This window comes from Ochotona princeps, chromosome 23 (assembly GCF_030435755.1).
Source record: "Ochotona princeps isolate mOchPri1 chromosome 23, mOchPri1.hap1, whole genome shotgun sequence".
NCBI lineage: Eukaryota > Metazoa > Chordata > Mammalia > Lagomorpha > Ochotonidae > Ochotona > Ochotona princeps.
Window position 1 is genome coordinate 39,077,269 of NC_080854.1, and position 22,710 is coordinate 39,099,978.

At 54.4% G+C, this 22,710-nt stretch overlaps 1 protein-coding gene across 7 annotated transcripts; it reads right to left on the reverse strand.

Moving 5' to 3' along the window:
- Window positions 1-1,133: 1,133 nt before the first annotated feature.
- CEP72 (centrosomal protein 72) lies at window positions 1,134-19,764 on the reverse strand. Of its 7 annotated transcripts, none has more exons than XM_058680161.1 (12): window positions 19,634-19,764; window positions 15,605-15,732; window positions 14,406-14,598; window positions 12,308-12,416; window positions 11,764-11,942; window positions 9,955-10,155; window positions 8,832-9,133; window positions 8,461-8,599; window positions 7,463-7,659; window positions 4,224-4,350; window positions 2,498-2,609; window positions 1,134-1,373 (listed from the first exon to the last, which is right to left on the reverse strand). In XM_058680161.1, exons 1-12 carry the CDS (start codon window positions 19,710-19,712, stop codon window positions 1,208-1,210), a joined length of 1,932 nt encoding a protein of 643 aa, XP_058536144.1. In that variant the 5' UTR covers window positions 19,713-19,764; the 3' UTR covers window positions 1,134-1,207. The 7 variants fall into 7 exon arrangements, 6 of the variants coding, with proteins under 6 accessions (XP_058536144.1, XP_058536143.1, XP_058536148.1 ...); XM_058680160.1 differs by having other exon boundaries at window positions 8,832-9,148; XM_058680163.1 differs by having other exon boundaries at window positions 1,135-1,373; window positions 8,832-9,115.
- Between the last annotated feature and the right edge of the window lie 2,946 nt (window positions 19,765-22,710).

Here is a 22,710-nt window from a genome sequence, read left to right on the forward strand (position 1 = left end):
TCCCTCAGGCTCATACACACAGACTCCCTCAGACACACACACACACATACTCCCTCAGGCACACCCCCTCACACACACACTGTCTCTCTCTCCCCCTCAGGTACACACACACACATACACACATTCTCTCTCTCTCTCTCTCTCTCTCTCCCTCAGGCTCATACACACAGACTCTCTCAGACACACATACTCCCTCAGTCTCTCACACATACTCACTTAGGCTCATGCACCATAACCCTCATCACACACAGCCTCAGTCACACAATACATCCTTACAGTCTGCTCTTGTACACACACATACTAGACCCTTCAGTCTCTCACTCGCTCAGCCTTATATACCCTCACACTCATACCCAGACTCACACACATTACTGTCACATTCACACACAGCATACCCTGTCTCTCACACACACTCCCTCAGCTTCATACACCCTCACACTCACACCTAGCTCACACATGACACCTCTCAGGTTCACACATCATCACCCTCACACTTATCACACACACCCAAATCTCACACACAACACACCCACACACATTCCTCAGATTCGTACACCATCACCCTCATACACCAACACCCTCAGTCTCACATATATCTAGTCTCAAATACACACTCACCCTCAAAAATACAACCCCACTCCTAGTTCACTCTCTCCCCAGACTCACATATATACTTAGCCAGTCTCACACACATATACAAACACAGTATCACACACACACTTTCTCCTCAGGTTAATTCTTCCTAAACCCTGCTTTAAAAATGGTCTTGTTTTTCCTCTCAAGCTAGTATTACCTAAGATGAGAGGTTTCCAATCTGGGAACCTAGTGTCAAATCCTTCACAATACAGCAGGAGGGGAGGCTTGGCTACATAATGTTCTTATGCTCCACCCTTGCCACAAACAGGCACCGTGAGCTTTCCACTCCAATCAGTGCTTCCATCAGGTCTTGGCATGTTTCTATTGCTGTTCACCTACCACAACATACAGCTTGTTTATTCAACAACTCCATGTGAAACACATTATAATTTATAACAAGCCACCAGCCAGCTAACCTTCAGAACGTACTTGTTTATTGAAATAGGCAAAGGCCACTAATGCGTTATCTTAGGGAAGCACAAAAAGCTGAGCTCTAGGCCCTGAAAGCACCGAGTTGCGACGGGTGAGGCTGCTCACCAGGTGAAGGAACATGAGGGTGCATGCCTCTGGCTCAGCAGGACTGGCGGCCACCGGGACTGGCGCTGCACCGCGGGAACAGGGCCATGGTCTTCTTGAGTTCCTGGTAGCTCCAGTGCATCTGCTCCACCTCCGCCCTGTGCTGTGCCCGCGCTTGGCTCAGCTCCTGCAGCAGGTGCTCGTTGGTGCTGACCAGGGAGCTGGACAACGACAGTGAGGCAATGGCTGCCCTCTGCAGCAGTGTCTTGCCTGGCCATGTTGCCTGTTCCCAAGTCCACAGGCCAAGGTCTTTCTGCCAAGTCCAGGTCCACCCACCTGTCCCTGTGGCCCAATCATCCCCTCCCCACTGACCATCACCCAACTGCCCTTGCCTCCCAGGCCCAGCTCCTTATTGCCCCGTGCCGTGGAATTGAAGGTCTATGAGTAACATCTCCACCAGGCACACCGTCCCCATGCTCAGGAAGACACAGCCACACAGCAGCACCCGCTGGGCCTTCATGCCATTGTGCAGTTTCAGAAATGGCAGCATCAGGCCAACTTGAGCACTCCAGGTCCCAGGGTGCCCAGGTATCATCGAAGCACGCACCCCTGTGTCTGTATAAGCTGGCATCAGCCCAAGCAAAGCCAAACTCAATTCTGCACTCACCACAGGTCACCTGTCTTGACAGACCTGCCATGCAGAGGCCCTAGGGCTGCAAAGGGAATGTGTGTAGCAAGCCCATAGTGTCCTGCAGTGGGGCTGCTGACACCCTAACCTGCTGGACACCTGGCCTTGCCCGCCCCTGCCCTGAGCTGTGGACTGCCATCTCCTTCCTTCTGTGTTCTTCACCCACTCCCAGATCCGTGCCCACTTTGGGGAGCCCTGGCCCTTCCACTGTCACCATGATGTTCCAGACACTTGTGGCTTCACTCCCGAAGGCCAGGGCCTGGCTGCACTTGGACTAGACTCGACCCAAACCCACGTGTAGGCATGGCAGCCTCAGAAGTTGGGCAGAGGACCCAGGGCAGCAGCAGGAGCACTGACCATAAGCCAGCCTTCCCTGTGTGCTGCAGTCAGGCAGCCCCCACTGGCCTAGCTTCTGCTGGCTTTGAACCATGAGGCAGCTCTGCTGTGATACTCCGCACTCAGGCCCCTCTCCCTTCCCAGCACGCATCCAGGAACGTAGCTGGGCTTGCGGGCACTGCAGTGAGGACAGGGAACCCCCGCCCCGGACCCTCCTCCCTCCCTTCCCTGCCTACACTGCAGTGACCTCACACCATCCACATCATGTGGTCCGCCCTGCATGTCCCTAGGTTGGGACAGTGTTTCCACAGCGTGCCTGACCTGTGGCTCTCCTGCAGCATGTGTGTGAGCTCCTGGATCTGGTCATAGCGCTCCAGGTGCTGCTTCAGCTCCACCACCTCCTCTGATAGCAGCTTCACACTTGTCTGAAGCCCTGTGGTACAAAGGAGAGTGTGGCCTCTCAGCAGGGCCCACGAGGCAGCTACAACACCTGGTGCTGCCCCCACCCAACCCAAGGAGGGGAGCACATCTACTGATTTACTGGCTTCCCAAACAGAAACGGACACAAATATAGCCACATTCACAGTCGACTGTAAAAGCATCCTGCCAAGGCCAGTCATTGTGTGGAGCAGGCCGGTCACAGGCCTTGTGGGCCATAGAGCCCTCCCAGCAATGTATGACACGTGAGATGATATCCCCTGAAGTCTGCTTCCGCGTCTACCCAACATCAAGGGCATGAAAGGGATTGTGGGAACCAGGTGGTGGCCTCCTGGTTCTAGGCTGGGAGGATGCCCCAGATGCCTGTAATGAAACAGCAAGAGGGTGGGGGCGGAGGCACAGGGGGTTCAGCAGCGGCCTGGGATGCCTGTGTCCCACATCACTGTGCCTGATCCTTGGCTTCCAATCCAGCTTCCTTCCAATACGCCTGGGAGGCAAGCAATGCCTCAAGGACTTAGGGCCCCGCGACCCACATGGGAGACCAGGATGGAATTCCTGGTTCCTGGTTTTGGCCTGATCCAGCCCAACCCTGGCTGATACAGACATCTATGGAGTGAAAGAGCATATGGAGAACCCCCCCCATCTACCCAGTCTCTGTCACTCTTTCAAATAAAAATAAACGTTTATTTAAAAAAGTAACAATATACCCTATTAAAAAACAGTCAATCACTATCCCCCTCCACCACCATCAACATCTTAGCAACCGATTCAAGAGGCAGGGACAGGGCCCGGCGGCGTGGCCTAGCAGCTAAAGTCCTCGCCTTGAATGCTCCGGGATCCCCTATGGGCGCTGGTTCTAATCCTGGCAGCTCCACTTCCCATCCAGCTCCCTGCTTGTGGCCTGGGAAGGCAGTCGAGGATTGCCCAAAGCCTTGGGACCCTGCACCCGCGTGGGAGACCCAGAAGAAGTTCCTGGTTCCCGGCTTCAGATCAGTATAGCACCAGCCGTTGCAGCTCACTTGGGGAGTGAAACATCGGATGGAAGATCTTCCCCTCTGTCTCTGCTCCTCTCTGTATATCTGACTTTGTAATAAAAAATAAATAAATTAAAAAAAAAAAAAAAGAGGCAGGGACAATCTGCTGGCCCCAGCACCTGGTGGTAGGACAGGACCACCTACCCGAAGCCATGGGGCAGGGACTTGTCCATACACCGCCTGCTCGTGCCAGCAGGCAGGGCTGGGGTCTGCACCTTACATAGCCACGTTTTAGACCAGGGCCACAACTAGGTGGCCAGAGGCAATAGGGCCCTCCACTCTGTCCTGCCGAAGGGCAGATGCCCTGAACAAGGTCAGCAAGAATGCCAGGAAAGAAGGCTGGAAGGGCTATGCCATACACAGGCACCTGGACCTAAAACACCAACAAAATTTGAGCAAATGGCAAAAGAGGCCCGGAGGAGTGGGAAGAGGAAAGGAGAGACCAGGCATTGCTTGGATGGCGCAGCTGAGCAGAGGTCAGCCAGGGCAGGGTGCACCCTCCAGCCTGGCCTCACGTGTCCACCCACTGTGGGCATCTCACTCCTGAGCAGCCACACTCCCCCCTACAGACTCACCAGTGATCTGTGAGTTGAGCACTACGGAAGCCTCTGCACTTTCCATTTCTTGCTTCATGCTGAACAAGAGGGACTTCAGGCTGCTGTTCTCCTCCAGAGACTTGTCCAAATGCTGCTTCAAGTCGCCCTATGGACACAGACAACTGACACAGCCATGGCAGGCTCTGCAGTGCTCATGTCAGCCTCCTCCCTGGGAACACAGAGGCCACCAGGAGGCCTTTCTGCCCACACTGCTCTGGCCTGCAGGGATGGGGTGAGAAACCAGCATGCAAAGCCTGGTCATAGAGACCAGACTGAATGATGGAGGACAGCCGGGGGGTAGGGCAGTGTCACTGGGGGTCCAGGGTCTCTGTGGAAGGGTGCTGCTCAGGTTCCTCAATTTGCATACCAGGGATGCCACTGGGCACACCTCACAGGTGAGGGTGACACTTCAGGCCCCTGCTCTTCCAAAGTGCACGGAAAAGGCCATCCCACAACAGAACCTGTGGCCCCACAACTGCAGGGGCACCCATCCACTCCCTTCCAGGTACCAGCACACACACTGACCAGGTGGCCTAAATTGGAAACTTTCCCAGGAAAGCACCGAACTCTGGGACACAGGCACTCAAGTTCAGAAAAGCTCCACTTGCAAGTACCTCCCGCTCACAGCCCTCTAGGCACACGTCCTGCCTCCTGGTAGAAGTTGGTCCCTATGCCTGGGATCATTCCTCTCAGATCCTCCTCCAAGGGCCTCCACACCACCTTCCTCTCCTGCCTGGCCTGGGCTAAGCACAACCTCTTGGTGGACAGCTGTGCTGGGTGTGCTCCCCAGGGGAGGGGGCTGTTGGTCCATGAGCTGCATTCTGGGCTCCCGGGACAGTCCCTCCTGTGGGAGGAGCAGCAGGGGACTGGCCATGGTGCACCTGCCTAGCAGGCTGCGCTCTGGACATGAGGCTAGGAGTGGCTTCCACCTATACAGTGCACTCTGGAGACGCCTTCCCTCCAGGGAACAAACGGGACTGCTGATGAAGCTGTGGGAAGCGCTAGTGTCTCTCCGGAGCACAGCCCTCAAGCGGCGGAGTCCTCCAAGCTCTGGCCTGGGCTCTTTCCCTGTGCTGGTACCAGCCATGGTGGCCCTGGAGAAGCAGGATGAGACGAGGCAGCTGAGCGCTCCAGACATCGGCCAACAGAAAGCTCTGGCTGCCTTCACATGGGCTCGAGACTGTCTTCTATAAAGAGTAGGTCAGGCTGCACAAACAGGGGAAGGGGCAGGTGCTCACGTGGCCACATAAAATGATTCTCGTACAAAGCAGCTGCCAGGCTCTCCTGGACCTGTTGGTTACTGCAAAAGCCAGAAGAGGTCCCAGCTGCTGTTCCCTTGTGCAACCGCTGTGCACTCACCATTGGGTCGTCACTCCCTGCACAGGCTCCCAGGGTCCCAAGCTTTTCCAGATGCAGGAGTAATAGATACAAAGGGCACAGGAAATATGTGTGTTCAGTGAAGGTACAAGTAGCATTTCACATTTTTTTAAAGATTTATTATTGGAAAGTCAAATTTATAGAGAGAAGGAGAGACAGATAGAAATATCTTCTGGCCACTGGTTCGCTCCCCAAGTGGCCACAATGGCTGCAACCAGGAGCCAGGAGCTTCTTCTGGGTCTCCCACATAGGTGCAGGATCTGAAGGCTTTGGGTGATCCTCTACTGCTTTCCTAAGCAACAAGCAGAGAGCTGGAAGGGAAATGAAAGAGCCGGGATGCAAACTTGTACCCATATGGGTTCCTGGTATACACAGGCGAGGTATTTAGCCACTAGGCTACTGTGCTGGACCTGCGTTTCACTGTTTTTGGTATTAAAAATAAAGCCTGTGGGGGATCTCCAAGAGCGTATTATAAAAAGCAAAGATGCCAGCTATTTTTCAAAGCTTAGTCAAAATTTTCTACTCCTGCTTCTCACGCACGAGGTGACTGTGGCTCCAGCATCCTCCACTCCCATCTCTCACGCATGAGGTGACTGTGGCTCCAACATCCTCCACTCCCATCTCTCACACACGAGGTGACTGTGGCTCCAACATCCTCCACTCCCATCTCTCACGCATGAGGTGACTGTGGCTCCAGCATCCTCCACACCTGTCTCTCTTGCATGAGGTGACTGTGGCTCCAACATCCTCCACTCCCGTCTCTCACACACGAGGTGACTGTGGCTCCAACATCCTCCACTCCCGTCTCTCACACACGAGGTGACTGTGGCTCCAACATCCTCCACTCCCATCTCTCACGCATGAGGTGACTGTGGCTCCAGCATCCTCCACACCTGTCTCTCTTGCATGAGGTGACTGTGGCTCCAACATCCTCCACTCCCGTCTCTCACACACGAGGTGACTGTGGCTCCAACATCCTCCACTCCCGTCTCTCACACACGAGGTGACTGTGGCTCCAACATCCTCCACTCCTTTATCTCACATACACAAGTGACTCTGTCAGCCCTGGCTGTCTCAGATCACCAGTCCCATGATGTGACAACTCAGGAGGGCTTAAGCAGCCTCTGTGAGCTGCTGGACAAAGGGCTGCCATGTCAGGGTTCAATGTGGTGGCAGCAACCTCCTCTGCTGCTGAGTCAGACACAGTCCTTCACACAGGATCGAGATGCATAAATAGTAAGATAACAGGGAAGACTTCCAATTATCAGGAAAAGCCCATCGTGACAAACTCTGCAGTCAAGGTCATGAAGAACTCCACGTGCTTATCTATGCTGTTCTTTTCCCTCGACTGTTCAAGTTTATGCCACTTCATACGGCTTCCTTTGTGGTCACCTGCTAGGTGGCCACAGACAAATAACCCAGGGCAAAATTCCCTGCTCTGTGGGTTCAGCTGGCAGCCTCACAGCCTCCTCTCACCCACGACACAACCCACGGGTATCAACTGTCTCATAACTCCAGCCAGCCAAGGCTAGCCTGTGGGTAGCTCAGTGGCAAGCATCCAGCCTGTGGTGATTCCACAGAAGTCTAGGGATGACACAAAAGCTTAGCCTGGATGGGGTCCATCCCATTGTCCTGTCATAGCTGCTATGAAATCAGCCATCAGCCCCTACACAGGCGGCCCCACTCAAGTCCAGTCCTGGGCAGGTGGTAAGAGAGGTAGCATGGGCCTAGGAGGATGGGTTTTAGCCCTACAAGGCAGCAGGGTGCGCAGCGCTCAGGACAGTTAAGGTGGGCCCATGCTATAGCTCCCCACTGAGAGACAAACATGGGGCCTAGCTCACCATCTCCTGCCGCGCTTCATGGAGTTCCGACATCACCTCGCTCATTTTCTGGGCATGCTGCTGCTGCTGCTCGGCAAGATGGTTTTGCAAAGATTTGTTCTCAAGAGTCAGGAAGTTCATATCTTCACTCACACCTGCTGATGTGTCCTGAGCTACTGTCAGCTCGGGAACAGATGACAAGATGTGTCTTGCTTGAGCTAGAAGTAAAAATGAAATGTTACCAGTGCTCGTATGTAAGGGTGAAACAGAAACGTAACACACCCAACATATTTGAGACACACACATGTGTGCCAGACATGAAAGACAAAGGCACTGGGTCAGCTCCACTGGTCTGGAGAACAGGCAGCCTTAGCACAGACTCCGTGTCTGAATAGCTCTGGGTGGGGTCACTGTAACCACACATAGCCCCATGTGACATCCACCACATACACAGCACCCAGCCCAATCCCACTGCCCCAGACCAGTAGGACGAGTGAACTACCCTCCTGTCCAACATGGGCCCTCCCAAGTGATGCCAGGAGGACAAGAGCTCCTGGGGTGTCCTGTCCTGACTCAGCAGGGGCACAGAAGCCATGATACCCCTGAGGGCGAGAGCCCCAGGGCAGCTTGGTATACCACACTCTAGATCCTGTCAGAGAGGCCTGTGGGCTAGTCCCAGCTCCCCTAGGAACACTGTGAGCCACCCCCCCACCAGATGCAGGACAAAGGAGGTGTCTCCAGGGACCCAAGGGCAAGCCAGATGGAAGGAGACTGCAACTGGCCTGGCGCCCACCACTCTCAGAAGCAAACCTGTCAACAGCCTCTCGAGCCCTGCACGCAGTTGTGCACCTGGCTCTGGGTAAGGCACTGCTCACTAGGACAGGCCAGATGCTGACACCAGGACATCATACACGAGTCTATGGGGGTGCAGGGGGCCCATGCAGAGGATCCAACTGCTGACCAACCACACCCATAAAAGGAAGTGGTCTGGTAGCATGAGCCCCTGGGCCCCGACTCACCGAGAAATGCCTCGTTGCTGTGCAGGGACTTGCAGCCGCTCCAGTACCTGTCCACCAGGTCAAGGATGGCTCCCAGGAAGGCTACCTCCAAGGCAGTCCTTGTGCCAGGGGCGGTTGCCAAGTGCACTCTGGGAGACGGCTGAGGGGACAATCACCAATGTGGAGGTCACTCCACATGGCCTTCCAGTCACCTCTCACACCTCCAAGCCTGGGGACCACAGCCCTGAGCCAGGTGAGGGACAGTGTCTTCAGGTCCACCCTCCCCTCCCCCCTTGGAGCAGACTGAAGTACGCAGGGATCATGGTCACTGAGCCCAATCATGGGAACACTTCAACACAGGTCACTGGGCATCCACAAAGGGGCACCCTCACCTCTCTGGCATCATTGGTCCTCTGGGCACGTGGCTCTTCCACTTCCTCCGATGCCTCCGAAAGAGAAAAGGCCCTGCTGCCCCTGCCTTCCGAGGCCTCACTCAGCCTGCTCAGCCCCTCCTCCAGGCAGCTAAGACTCTCCTGGTCCGAAGGGGCCTGGAACCTGCCCCCAGGCATCCGCCACTTCCGGAACTTCTCGGGAGTGGGCAGAACACCAGGGACCTTTGGTGCCGACAAACTCGACTTCTGAGAAGAGGAGGCCAAGTCCCCAACATCCACAGAGTCTGTAACAAGAGAAGGCCCTGCCATACCAGGTCCTCCAGGGCCCAGTGGTCAGGCTTGTGTGCACACAGAGGGCAGCGTGCAAGGTGTCCATCCCCCCGTAGTGAGCCACACATGTCCACTCTCATCATTTGACACAGCCACGCCCAGACGCTGCCAGTGCAGTCTCTGACACTGGAGCAACAGACCCCTATAAGACTATTTAGTTATGTCCTTTCCAAAAAAGGATTTATTTATCTACTTATTTATTTATTGGGAAGGTTGAGGTATGCAGAGAGACAGCAAGAGTGAGACAAAAAATACCTCCACCTGCTGGCTCACTTCCCAAATAGCCACAAAAGGAGCCGGGGCTGGCTGAAGCCAAGAGCTCCATCTGGGTCTCTCATATGGGACAGGGGCCCAGCACTTGGACCATCCTCTGCTGCCTTCCCAGGTGCATTAATCGGGAGCTGGGTGGGAAGCGGAGCAGCCGGGCCTGGAACCAACCCTCCAAAAAGGGATGCTGGCCCTCATACCAAGCTTAATTTCTCTCCATGTTAATTTAAAACGTATAGCTGTCATCATAACCCAGGTCTACGTCTGTAGTGCAAGTGAAGGAGAGGGCAAACAGTGGTGGGGAGAGGCAGAGCAGGCATGTGTACGTATGCATTTGTCTGCCTGTGTGTGCTCATGCAGAAATGTGGCTCCCGAGCAGATCACCAGCTTCCATGTACTCACCCCTCCCTTGAGATATCTCAGCACATTTCCCCAGTCAGCAATCCAAACAGCGAAGGACACACAGTGACAACAGACACGACACCATCTGCTGCTCACAGGGCAGCAGCAGGGGCCACAGGACTACCTGGATGAGGGGTGAAGTGGCCGTGGGGTCCACACACACGGAAGGCCTGGAGAGAGCCGAACTGTGCGGGGAGTTCTCCACAGTGGTGGTCCTGAGGCTGTCTCCCCACACATATCCCTCTGGAGCTGCCTTTCCTCTGGAAAGGTTCCTGGCCCTTCTTCACAGAATCCCCACATTGGTGCTGCGCCAACGGGTCTGACTCTGTTCATTACAAACACATTATCACATGTTGCACTGAACATATCCTCCAGTCACTGACCTCCACTAAGCATACTATCCTTTAGCCCAGGACTGACATGGACAGTGGTGTCAAGAAGTTCCACAGCAGATAGAGCATAGGACACAGGACACAGCCTAGCAGCCACACACCAAAGTGCACAGACAGAGGAGTTGTCAGACGGGTGATCCAGAGATACGTGTAATGCATCAGGCAACAGCAAGCCACACATGTGCACCTGTGTTAGCACAGAGCAAGCCGCGTGTGTGCGTACCTGTGTTAGGACACAGCAAGACATACGTGTGTATCTGTGTTGGGACACAGCAACACACATGTGCACCTGTGTTAGGACACAGCAATACACATGTGTGCACCTGTGTTAGGACACAGCAAGCCAATTATACCTGAGACAGGGGACTTGTCTTTAAAAGCCAGCTCAGTAGCAGCAGGAATAGAATCTCATTAAAACGGGGGGCAGACTTGAGTTGTCTCAAAAAGAAGGCATGCAGATGGAGACCATACTCTGGCTGTCAGGAAAATGCAAATGCTCCCCAACAGGTTCTGCAGGAGGAACCAGGCTGAGGGCCTGACAGGGCACATGTCCACGCTCTGCCTGTACCTGCTGCTGTGCACTGAGAACTCTCAGAAACTCCTTAAGGCATCGGCAGAAACCAAGCCAGATCTTGCAGCGGCCCTCATGGATAGCCTGAACTCAGCCTTCTTGACCCCTGCTGGCTGACATCCAGACTACCTCAGATACTTGTCTCTCCATGAGATCAATAATAGACTCTAGTCCCAAGTGCAGCACTCCCAAGGAGACAGAGATACAGTTGGCCTGGCCTGGCTTCCTCTCCAGTCTGATACAGCCCCAAGTCTTCTATGGATTTTCAGCACTGACAGGCACAAGATGGAGCGTAGGAACCGAGGGAGGGCCCTGGCAGCTGGCTCTGGGGATTGTCACATCTCACAGACCCCACCTGGGACTGTACAAAGGCACATGATACCGAGGACAACTGTCTTGCACAATCCAGGGGATACTCCCACCTACCAAGGCCCACAGAGGTCAAGGTCAGCAAGGCTGCCCTGCAGGCTACAGAGTGACCAAGCAGAGAGAGATGGAGTGGGCTGGCAGAGCCTTCTCTTCCACTACCTCCTCAGTCACCCACCAACCAAGGAGAGAACCCAGCCAGCCAGGTGGCACCTGCTGATGGAGGGAGCCCAGCAGTTCCTCTTCAAGAGGAATCAGCCCCTGTCTCGATGGCTGGATATTATGTCTCCTGGGGACACTGAGGGGCACTCTCAGCTGCTCTCATCAGCTTCATGGGTCCACTCCCCACGTGGGGAACCCCCCCTAGCCCTGGCATTCACCTTCAACCCGATGCTTTACTTCCTACCTCCACGCCCCTCCTCTTCCCTGGTTCCCACTGGACTTGGTTTTCTGTTTTCCTTTGTGCCCACCCTACCAAGTGCTCCACTTCTGCCCTGCCCCAGGGCTCAACCAGTGGTGTCCTGGTGAAGTCCAAAACATGAGGGCCTGAAGAAGACCCTGTCTGCCAAAGTGGGCCTAGGGCGGCTGTGTACACCACACACACCTGGAGTGCTGTGGAGGTCAGTCTCGCGCTCCCTCTGGCTGGAGCTGCTGCTCCGGGGTGGATTGCTCAGGTCCCACTCGCACTCAGCGATGAGGTTCAGGACAGCCTCGTCATCAGCATCCATGACCAAGCACTTCTTGGCAGAGGTATCTGTGCACCGGGCTTGGGAGGGCAGGGATCTGCAAAGGACAGGACAGGCATCAGTCTTGAAGTGTGTGTATGGGGCGAGGGAGGGCGGTGTGCAGCCATTGCTGGCAGGAGGCCCTGCCTCAGGTTGGCAAGGCAGGAGGGTGCACTGAGTGTCCCCTAATCCAGGCAAGTGGGTTCTGCTTATAGCACCCAAGTGTGGGACCAGGGCTGCACCAGGAGAGCAGGGGCCTCAAATACAGCTCAGGCCTGGGGCAGGAGGGTTTTTCATATTGACTCTGCACTCACTCCAGTCAATGCCAGAAAAGACCCCCGAAGTGGAAGCAGTGCTCCCTGCTCCCCAGGGTTGGCAGTGCACAGGTGTCCAGCCCACAGCCCGTCTGAGGGTGCCTCTGACCTTGGAGCTCTTACGGCAGCTGGGAAGCTTTCCCTTGAGTCCACTGAGTCCTCGGAAGCAAAATGCATCTTTGAAGCCTTCCGCTCGCTGTCCCTCACAGGACGATCATCTGAGGGGAAAGGCCACAGGGCCCAGTCGTCCACCTGGGTACAGCCCCTGGCCTCCCCAGTGTTCCTCTGCAACCCCTGTATGTACCCCTAGATCCTCTGACCGGCACCACGGGGAACAGAGGGCACACAGAATTTTTGTGGGAAGGCTCGTCCACCTCTGCTCTAGAAAAATATCCTGAGACATTGAGGCTAAACCTCACCAAGAGGAAAGCAACTGTCCAATTACCCACAACAAGAATGGCAACGTTTCTGGAAAAGCCCAACTTCAGCACTTAGAAGCTGCTGAAGCTGACAACTCAACATAGAATCCAAGTATGGATCTTAACAAGTCACTCCGCTCTTGGGAGGTTGCACTTGACAGTGATCCTGGGGCCCTTCATTGAAGCCCACGGCTATGCTCCCAGGAGACACTGCAAATGTGCGGCCTCTACCCTGGCAATACACCAATCACATGGGTGCACACGGTGTCCTGAGGCAAGCACATAAGAGAGCCCAAGTAGAAACAGCTTACCTGAAATGAAACCGGGGTCACCACTGGACAGGGATGTGGGAGAAAGGGGCCACTGTCCCTGACTCAGACTCTCCCGCCACCACAGACCTGCTGCTTGGACTGCCTGGGACTTCTTCAATCATACTCAGGAACCTGCAGACACCTGGGAAGTCAATTGGGGCCACAGGAGCCTTCTCCCAGGGTCCTCCTCAGGAATTCACTCCCTGCTCACTCCTGTAATTTGGCAAGAAGCTGAGATCTTCCTTCCAGCCTCCTCAGACATACCCAAGATAGGAGGAAACATCAGTCACACACAGCCCTGACCTGTCCCTCACACAGACATAATCTCTCTCTCACACAGCCCTGACTTCTCACACAACCTTGACCTGTCCCTAACACACAGCCCTGACCTCTCTCTCACACAGCCCTGACCTGTCCCTCACACAAGACATGATCTCTCTCTCACACAGCCCTGACTCCTCACACAACCTTGACCTGTCCCTAACACACAGCCCTGACCTCTCTCTCACACAGCCCTGAACTGTCCTTCACACACCATCTTCACCTGTCACTTACACACAAGCAGTACCCACAGAAGTGCCCACTGGCTAGGGCGGAAGAACCCCAGGGTCATGTTTCACACAACCTAGGCCCTGTGCTGACCTCTTCGGAGTCTAGGCTTAGTTCCATCCTGCAGGTATGGCAGGTGCACAGCCCAGTCCGTAGCATTCCAAATCCTTTGTCTCCACGTTACCAAGTTCCTGTACAAACTTCACACCAGCTCCAGCATGGAATACCCATGATGGCTACAGGCTGTCCCCAGGTCGAGCCACAGGTCATTAGAATAATCACCGTGGCCTGCTCTCCCCATGCCACCATCAGGACCTGACACTACAGCACTGCTGAGATTCCCTGGGAGAAAACACATGGCCAAGACTGAAGCTCTGCCCCCAACTCGATTTACTAAATATTCAGCTAAGATGCTCACACCTCCCACACGCATGCTGGGGTACCCCTTCTCCCACATTCCTTCTCATTGACCCTAAACTTTGACTCCTGAGCACCTTCATGTCTGCTCTGTGAATTCCTTCCTAACGTGGCGAAGGATCTGGGCCACAGCCAGACAGTCTCAGCCACATCAGCGTGGCTTTGTACATAGGCCAGCTTACTCCTGCCCCATTCATCTCCTGCTGCTGCTGTTTGCCTAAAATCAACATGTAAATGTCACTTTAAAATCCCTAAGAACCGGAACTGGCCAGAGAATTCCTAGCACAGGAGACGAATGTATTCACCCTTTGCTGGTGGCCTGGCTGTGAATTTGTACGCGGCCGCTTAGGCACCCGGGGTCATGCCAGGGCCTATCCTGGGACACACATCCACCTGCACGCACGGCACTCTTACGGCCCATGTCTACACATGAGCACTCGGGCGAGGCCCCACAGGCCCTGTCCCCCAAGGCAGCTGCCTACAGCACAGGAGCCTGACACTCTTCCCCTACCCAGCTGCTGCAGTCGGGGAAGCATGTGCAACACAAATAGGCGATAATCGGACTCGCTCTTCACCACAGGGTTCAGCCTAAAGTCCACGTCCCGGAGCTCTGTCAGGCAGTGGAGCCGGAAGACTTCAGACAATGAGGAGATTGAATTGTAGTAGAGATTGAGGCTTTCCAGCGCAGTCAGGTACTGAATGCCCTGTTCATAGGAAAACACAGTAGGCGAGCTCACACCTTAAAGATGACACAGCAAACAAGCCATCAACAATGTGGACAACATCCCCATCTATCCACCCAGGACAGGTGTTCAAATCCAGACTCTTCTACCATACCTGCCATATATGGCGTCCAAAGAGCAAGTGTGCCCAGGGCAGTCACAGCTGAGCAATCACGGGTTGTGAGGTCACGGTGCCTGTCCTCGTCCCCTCTCCTTACTTTACTGTCTCCTCAAAATTGGACACTCCCTAGCCTCCTGTGTGCTAAGGAGTTCTGACTTTGCCGTACCATCTTACAAGCAAGAAGTGTCCCACTCAGGTAAGCACACAGAGCCTTAAGGAATGCACACTGCTCTCCAGCGGCCACCCTATGCTGCACAGTGAGCTGTGAGGGCAAGTCTGAGGCGTCACATCCACTGATTCTCACAGCACGGCAGCTTGCAGGTGACTTGCACGTCACTGAATCTGTGTACAATCCCACTGGGCATTTAAAGACTAGGAAGCTGAGGTGTGAGGACAAGTCTAGTACAGACAAATCCAGTCAGATGGGAAGCTGCCTGTGATCCTGGGGGACTGGGACCCCATGTGAGCTGTGGTCTCTGCAAAGACCACACAGGGGCTAGTGTATGGATTTCTCTACAGGCTGTGATGTCACACAGACCACTACCCCACGCCAGAACGAGCACCCACCACTTAACAGCAAGAAGCCTGCCAAGGCAGGACGCAGGGGGCAGGTGGCTAGGCAACTCGTATGGGTGGAGACTGAGGAGATGTGCACCACGGCCCCAGGCCTCTTACTTCACTCCTCTGAGAACTCAATCATGTCCATCAAAGGGCTAGGACATGAGGTGACACACAATGCTGTCACAGAAGTGTGCAGCTTGCATGCATGTTAAGTCCTTCACCTCGAAGTTGGCTTTACCATAAATGTATTCTCTGCCAATTTCGATAGTGGTAAATTTTCTTTCATGAAACAAACCTAAAACTTACCTCCAGACTAACCAAGGAGTTGCGGGAGAGATCCAAAGACCTCAAACCTGTCAACTTCATCAGAGAAGTTCCCAGGTGAGTAATTTTTTCCTGGTAAGTTCCAGGAACAGACAATGACTGAAGCTCAGCTAAGAACAGAAAACAGACACTTCAGTAATTCTTAAATTGAAAATAAATAAAAGCTCAAAATCTTAAAGTGGGTCTGAAGCCCCAAATCCCTACCCTGAACTTGGACCTTCAGTACCTAACCAGGCTCCTCACCCTCTGCACCCACGCATGCTGCCCCATCAGACTGGTGTGCCTCACCAATAGATGGTGAGGTCAGCTGAGCCAGTGCTTCCCTCACCCCAGATGTCCTGAACCTGCCATGGCCAGCACAGACCACAGGATGGACCTGTGGCCCACCTGGCTGTGACTAAGTAGTACCCGTCTTTCTCCCATCAGCAGAAATCAGCAGCCAGCACTGTTGGAAACTGCACCCAGCAGGTGCCTGCATGAGCACAGACAACTTGGAACACAACAATGGCTGTAGACAGGAGACTCAAATAAGAACTCATTACACCGCATAATTACTCATATTTAAAAAGGCAGACAATTAATAACAAAACTAGCAACAACTATAGAGAATTGAACAGGAAACAGAACTCACAGAGGGTACCATGGATGAGTACCAACACCCACACAGGAAGGAGAACTCATAAGGAAGTGGTGGAACTAGATCAAGTTTAGGTACACTAGAATTCTTGTACCCCTGCAAAATAGCAGTGTCTCTTTATTTTTTCTTTAAGATTCATTTATTTTTACTGCAAAGTCAGATATACAGAGAGGAGGAGAGACAGAGAGGAAGATCTTCCATCCGATGATTCACTCCCCAAGTGACTGCAACAGCTGGTGCTGCGCTGATCCAAAGCCAGGAGCTAGGAAATTCCTCCAGGTCTCCCACGAGGGTGCAGGGTTCCAAGGCTTTGGGCCATCCTCAATGGCTTTCCCAGGCCACAAGCAGGGAGCTGGATGGGAAGTGGAGCTGCCAGGATTGGAAATGGAGTCCATATGGGATGCTGGCGCGTTCAAGGCAAGGACTTTAACCATTACGCTATCACGCCGGGCCCATATTTTTAAAATCTATATTTAGAGTCAGAATTAGAGAGGGAGAGACAGAGATTGGTTCTCCAGAATGGCAGTAAGCCTAGGCTGAGCTGGCCCAAAGCCAGGAGCCAGGTCTCCCATCTGCGTGCAGGGTCCAAGGACTTGGGCCATTCTCTACTGCTTCCCAGAGCTGGAGAACAAGTGAAGTTGCAGGGTGCTGGAGCCAAGCTATGTGACTGACTGCAGCAAACAGGGTGCTAAAGCCAAGTCTATGTGACTGACTGCAGCAAGCAGGGTGCTGGAGCCAAGCTATGTGACTGACTGCAGCAAGCAGGGTGCTGGAGCCAAGCTATGTGACTGACTGCAGCAAGCAGGGTGCTGGAGCCAAGCTATGTGACTGACTGCAGCAAGCAGGGTGCTGGAGCCAAGCTATGTGACTGACTGCAGCAAGCAGGGTGCTAAAGCCAAGTCTATGTGACTGACTGCAGCAAGCAGGGTGCTGGAGTCAAGTGTATGTGACTGACTGCAGCAAGCAGGGTGCTGGTGCCGCGGGCGGAGGGTTAGTGTGCCACAGCACTGTGTCAGCCCCAGCGCTACCTGGTTTTGTTTTGTTTTTAAAGATTCATCTATGGGGCCCGGCAGCGTGGCCTAGCGGCTAAAGTCCTCGCCTTGAACGCTCCGGGATCCCATATGGGTGCCGGTTCTAATCCCGGCAGCTCCACTTCCCATCCAGCTCCCTGCTTGTGGCCTGGGAAGGCAGCCGAGGATGGCCCAATGCTTTGGGACCCTGCACCCATGTGGGAGACCCGGAAGAGGTTCCCGGTTCCCGGCTTCAGATCGGCACAGCACCGGCCGTTGCAGCTCACTTGGGGAGTGAATCATCGGATGGAAGATCTTCCTGTCTCTCCTCCTCTATGTATATCCGCCTTTCCAATAAAAATAAATAAAAATTTAAAAAAAAAAAAGATTCATCTAATTGGAAAGGCAGATACACAGAAGGTTAGGAGAAACAGGGTGAAAGATCTTCCATCTGCCTGTCTGCTCCCCAAGTGGCCAAAACGGCCAGACCTGAGCCGATCCAAAGCCAGGAGCCAGAAGCCTCTTCCAGGTTTCCCATGCGGGTGCAGGGTCCCAAGGCTTTGGGCTGTCCTCGACTGTTTTCCCAGGCCACTAGCAGGGAGCTGGATGGGAAGTGGAACAGCAAGGACATGATCTGGTGCCCATATGGGATCCTGGCGGTTGCAAGGCGAGCACTCAGCCACCAGCCTATTGTGCCGGGCCCAGTGCTGTTTTAACTGTCTGCTTGACACACCCACCATCCCAAGAAGCAGCTATCACTCAGCTCTCACATGTGTGCCACCCTCTTCTTCACAAATGGGTGGAAGGATGGAGCATCCTTGCTCCACTGTGGACGCTATCTGACGGACCACTCCAGGTTCCTCTAGGTGGAGAGGTTTACAGTTGAGCAGGAATCTATGTATATTTCTTCAGTTACATAAACGCTGCCCCTATTTTCACACAGCACTAGCTTTCACTTAGTGTTTCTTGTGTGGGAGACAAGAACTTGGACCGCAAATCAACATATTCATTGCCTACATCAGCAACCTAACATCAGTGATGTTCCAGAGACCTAAATAACAAACTGAACTCACAAGGCATGGCTCAAAAAGTTGGACCCCTTGCCTGCCTGCATGGCTCCGACTGGAGCACCTGGCTCACAGGACTGCAGCACCCAGCTAACAGTGGGACTCAGACTGCAGCGCCCAGCTCACAGGCTGCTTGGATTGCAGCACCCAGCTCACAGTGGGACTCAGATTGCAGTTCCCAGCTCACAGGGCAGCTTGGACTGTAGTGTTCAGCTCACAAGGCAGTTTGGACTAGAGTGCCTGGCTCACAGTCCAAGCCGCAGTACCCAGCTCACAGCTTCGCCAGCTGCAGTTAAGGCACTGCAGTGAGCCACCAGACAGCAGACTTATCTCTGGCTCTCTGGAGCTGTTCTAGATTTATAAATACACATGATGGGGAGGGTGTAAGGGAAGCGAAAAGAATAAAAATAACAAACGAGATTTAAAACCAAAAAATACACAGGAGATAAATCAAGCCAAGATCTCTAGCAAGATGAGAGGTGGACTCTCAGGGTCCCCACCAACCTCCAGGGCCTGCACCACCAGCCTCCTAATCTCACTAAAAGAGCAGAGAACTAACGAGCCCCAACTGAGGTGCAAACGTCAGGATATGGGGGCTAGCCTCAGCCGCAAAGGCACCCCAGGGAATTTAACGGTGCTCGGCCCCAGTGGTCAAACTGGATGGGGGTCTTTGAGGGGCCCTGTGAGAAGTAAACCAGTGGGCGGAGCTCCAACAGTGCTTCTTGTACCATTTATAATACATTAATATTTTCTAAGAAGCAAAATTGAGTAACTTAAAAGCTTCAAAACATAAAACTGAGGACCGGAGGATCCTGGCACAATCTTCCAGGAACCAGTCAGATGTGGGTGTGAATTCCACCCGCAGGTGGGACCGACCTGACCCCAACCCCGACACTAACACTAACACCAATCCCAACTCGGGACCGATCCCGACCCTATAATCCTAACCAGGAACCAACCCCAACCCAGACCGACCCTGATCCTAACCTTAACCCAAAACCAACCCAAACCCCAACCCGGGACCAACCCTAACAGGGGACCGACCCCAACCCTAATCCCAACCCTAACCTGGTACCGACTCCACCTCAACCCCGAGCCCAATCCCAACCCAGGACCGACCCCGATTCCAACCCAAACCCTAACCCGGGACCAACCCCAATCCTAACCGGGAACCAACTCCAACCCGGGACCAACCCCACCCCGCATCCGGACCCTACCCTAACCTAGCCCCGAGACGCACGGGCCGGGGACAGGCATCGCAGCGCACAGGTGAAGCCCCGTCCCGGCCCCCGCGCACCCAGGTCGCGGTGAGGCGCCAGGCCGCCCTTTTCCCGGATCTTTTCCTCACACAGAACCAGCCGCGGGACCGACGCCATGTCTTCAAACGGAACGCCGCGCGCCACGCCTGCGCAGTGGGTTGGGCGGGACCAATAAAGCGCAGGGGGAGGGCAAAAGAGAAGGGGCGGGGCTTGCAGAGTGCGTCCAAGCGGAGGGGCGGGGCCTAGGGCCGCCTGTGGAACCTAACGCGGGCTCCCAGCCCAGCGCCCCTGGCTGCATCATTAGCCAACCCTCCCGGGTAGGCAGCAGGAAACCGGTAGGGAGGCGGTGCTGCCTGCTTGGAGACCTCGCCCTTGGGTTCCCCCTCTCGGCCACACCCCAGTGGAGTCCCCTTCTAACATAGGTTGCCTTGTTGCCCCCAGCCCTCTGGGTGTGTTCCCGCTTGGACCACCTGGCTCAGCATGGGGACATCAGGTACGTTTTCCAGGCACCCTGTTTCTCCTCACCTCTCTGCCCGCATCAGGGCCCTCTCCCCTCAACTCTCTGCCGACACCAGGGACCTGCAGTGTAGCTGTCATGTTGTGGGCTTTCTCTTAGGCACTGGTGACAGCTTTTGAACACTCAGCATGTTTAAACAGTCAGATCATGGGGTCCAGTGGGCCCTGTTAGTCATGTCCCAGAACTCAGAGCAGGAGGACTGGGGATGTTGGGGCAAAGGCTGACACATGGCTGGTGAAGGCACCAGTAGTACCGCCTGGGTGTGTGGGCAGCTCAGCAGCAGGCTGCCCCAGTAGGGAAGACAGGTAGGTGGCGCTACACTGCCCCCCATCCCTATTCAGAACTCCTGGGATGTCCCAAGTCTGCACCTTCCTGGGAGTCCTCTAGTTCACCCTTCCCCAGGTGTTGTACAGTGCCTGCCTTGCCCCAATCTGGAGTCTAAGCTCACATCCCCACTGGAGGGGCTCCCCTCAGCTTTCTAGAACCCTGCAGGGAGGCTCCCGGTCCTTCATCTGACCTGTAGACCCACCCAGCCGTAAGGCCAGGGGGCCCTAGGCACACGGGGAGAGACTGTTGTTGCTGGGGTCTGTGCAGTGGGTGTGAATAATGCGAAGGTGTGAAGAGAACAGCTCCCCTGCTTGGCAGGACCCAGGGGAGCTTCCAGCTGTTTGGCAGGGCCTGGCAGATTTCTCTCTGACCACCTTGACACAGTTTCAGCCCTTTGCACATGGACACTCAACCACCCCACTAAGAATTTTGTAATCTATTGAGGCATTGTTTGCCCCATGAGATGGCTTTTGCAACCAACATGAGCTTGAGAGTTAATGTTATTGATAAAGTCTTGGTGAGTGGGCCTTTAACTGCGCACAGGAGTACAATTAAGCCCATGCTGTTTCTAGACACCTTATTGTGTGCCTACCCATTGCCATGAAATCTGGTTCAGACATTTAGCATGCTTTCTGGGAAATGGCTTGATAAGAATTTTACAGACTAATGGAAGTGAGAGTATGGGCTGAAACTGCCATGACAAAAAATATAGCTACTGGGACCCTAAAGGCTATCCTGTTACTGGGACCCTAAAGACAGCTTGCAGGCCTAATGGCCAACTAATGTCAATGACCCCAGACCCCATAAACCAAGGCCCCAGACCTTTTAACCCATACATAATTCAAGGTAGGGATCTGGTTGTCACAGGTGGCGCCAAGGTTAGAGCCCAGACCTGAGGAGAGCAGGTGAGGACTGGCAAGCCGAGATAAACAAGGAATGTGTAATCCTCCCTCATTCATCTCTCAAGAAGTTGTAAATTGTGCCCTCCCTGAAGCTATGTCAAACTGCCCCTAAAGGAAACTGTGTAATTGTACTGCTTGGGGCCCATGGATGCAACACGATGACATATAAGGTCTGTGCCAGAGCTTGTGACTGTTTCTGTATAAATAAAGCGGACAGCTTTCTCGCATGGTCCACAATGATCTTGGAATTGTAGTGGTCCATCTCTCTTCTTTCTACGCCTATTTCACGCACCCTTCTCGAGCTCCGAACTCAGCTGGAGCTGGTGTCTGCCCACTTTTCAGGACAGCACACCAAGGCTGGGAGCAGCCCTGTGGCCTGCTGGGAGTGTCTGCAGGTGCTGTGGGCTTTTCCTAGGCCCTGCTGCATGTCCAGAGCAGGAAGCCACAACCCTTAAAAACCGATTAGGGCTTCACAGGTGAGCAAACACCACCTTGGGCCAGCTGCAGTTCAGATACCAGCACAATGGCCTTTGAAGTCCAGGTCTGGCAGCCACACCTGGCCCCCGCCCCCGGATACTCCTGATGCTCTGACTCAGGCTTCCAGACCACAGTCCTCCCCTCTTCCCAGAACCCGAGGCAGGGACACAGGAAGGTCAGGCAGGAGGTGGGTGGGTGGGCAGGGGCTCTCCCAGGCACGGGCCGGCTCCCACCCAGCTCCTTGGGCATGCAGCTCCCCTGGTTGTCTGCCGTGTGCCTTGTGGCGGGATGGAAGTTCAGTGTGTGTTCCTGTGTGAATGCTTTCTTCTGAAACTTCCCCAGATGGATCCAGGAGTATCTCCTCAAGGGCCCGTGGTCAGACCATGTCCCTGCACACCTCTGTCAGCCAGGGTCCAGGCCCCTTTGCTGGTCATGGCAGCTGTGCAAGCAGGAGACCCCCAGCCCAGACTGGAAAAGAGCAGGTGCGGCCCTGCAGACGCCTCCCATGCCTCCCAGGTCCACACGGGTGTTCTAGTGAAACTGTGGTGCGGTCTTGGGACAATTTGTGCCAAGGCCTCCATCTGTTTTTGTCACTCCGGGAGTATGGATTATAGTCAGGTTGTTCCCAGTGACTGTAATCTGTTCTTTAAAGTCACACTGGCTTGTTTGAACAGTAGAGGGTTACAAAGGGATCCCCCAGCCCCTGCTTCACCCTGAGGCAGGTTCCAGGAGCCCCACCTAGATCTGCCTCACGGGCAGCAGGGCCCAAGCACTGAAACTGTCCCGGCCATGGCCTCCTGTGCATTAGCAGGAAGCAGCGGAGACCTGAATGGGCACTGGGTTCAGGATGTGTGCCCCGCTACAGTCGGCTATGTGTCCTTCTACTGGTGAT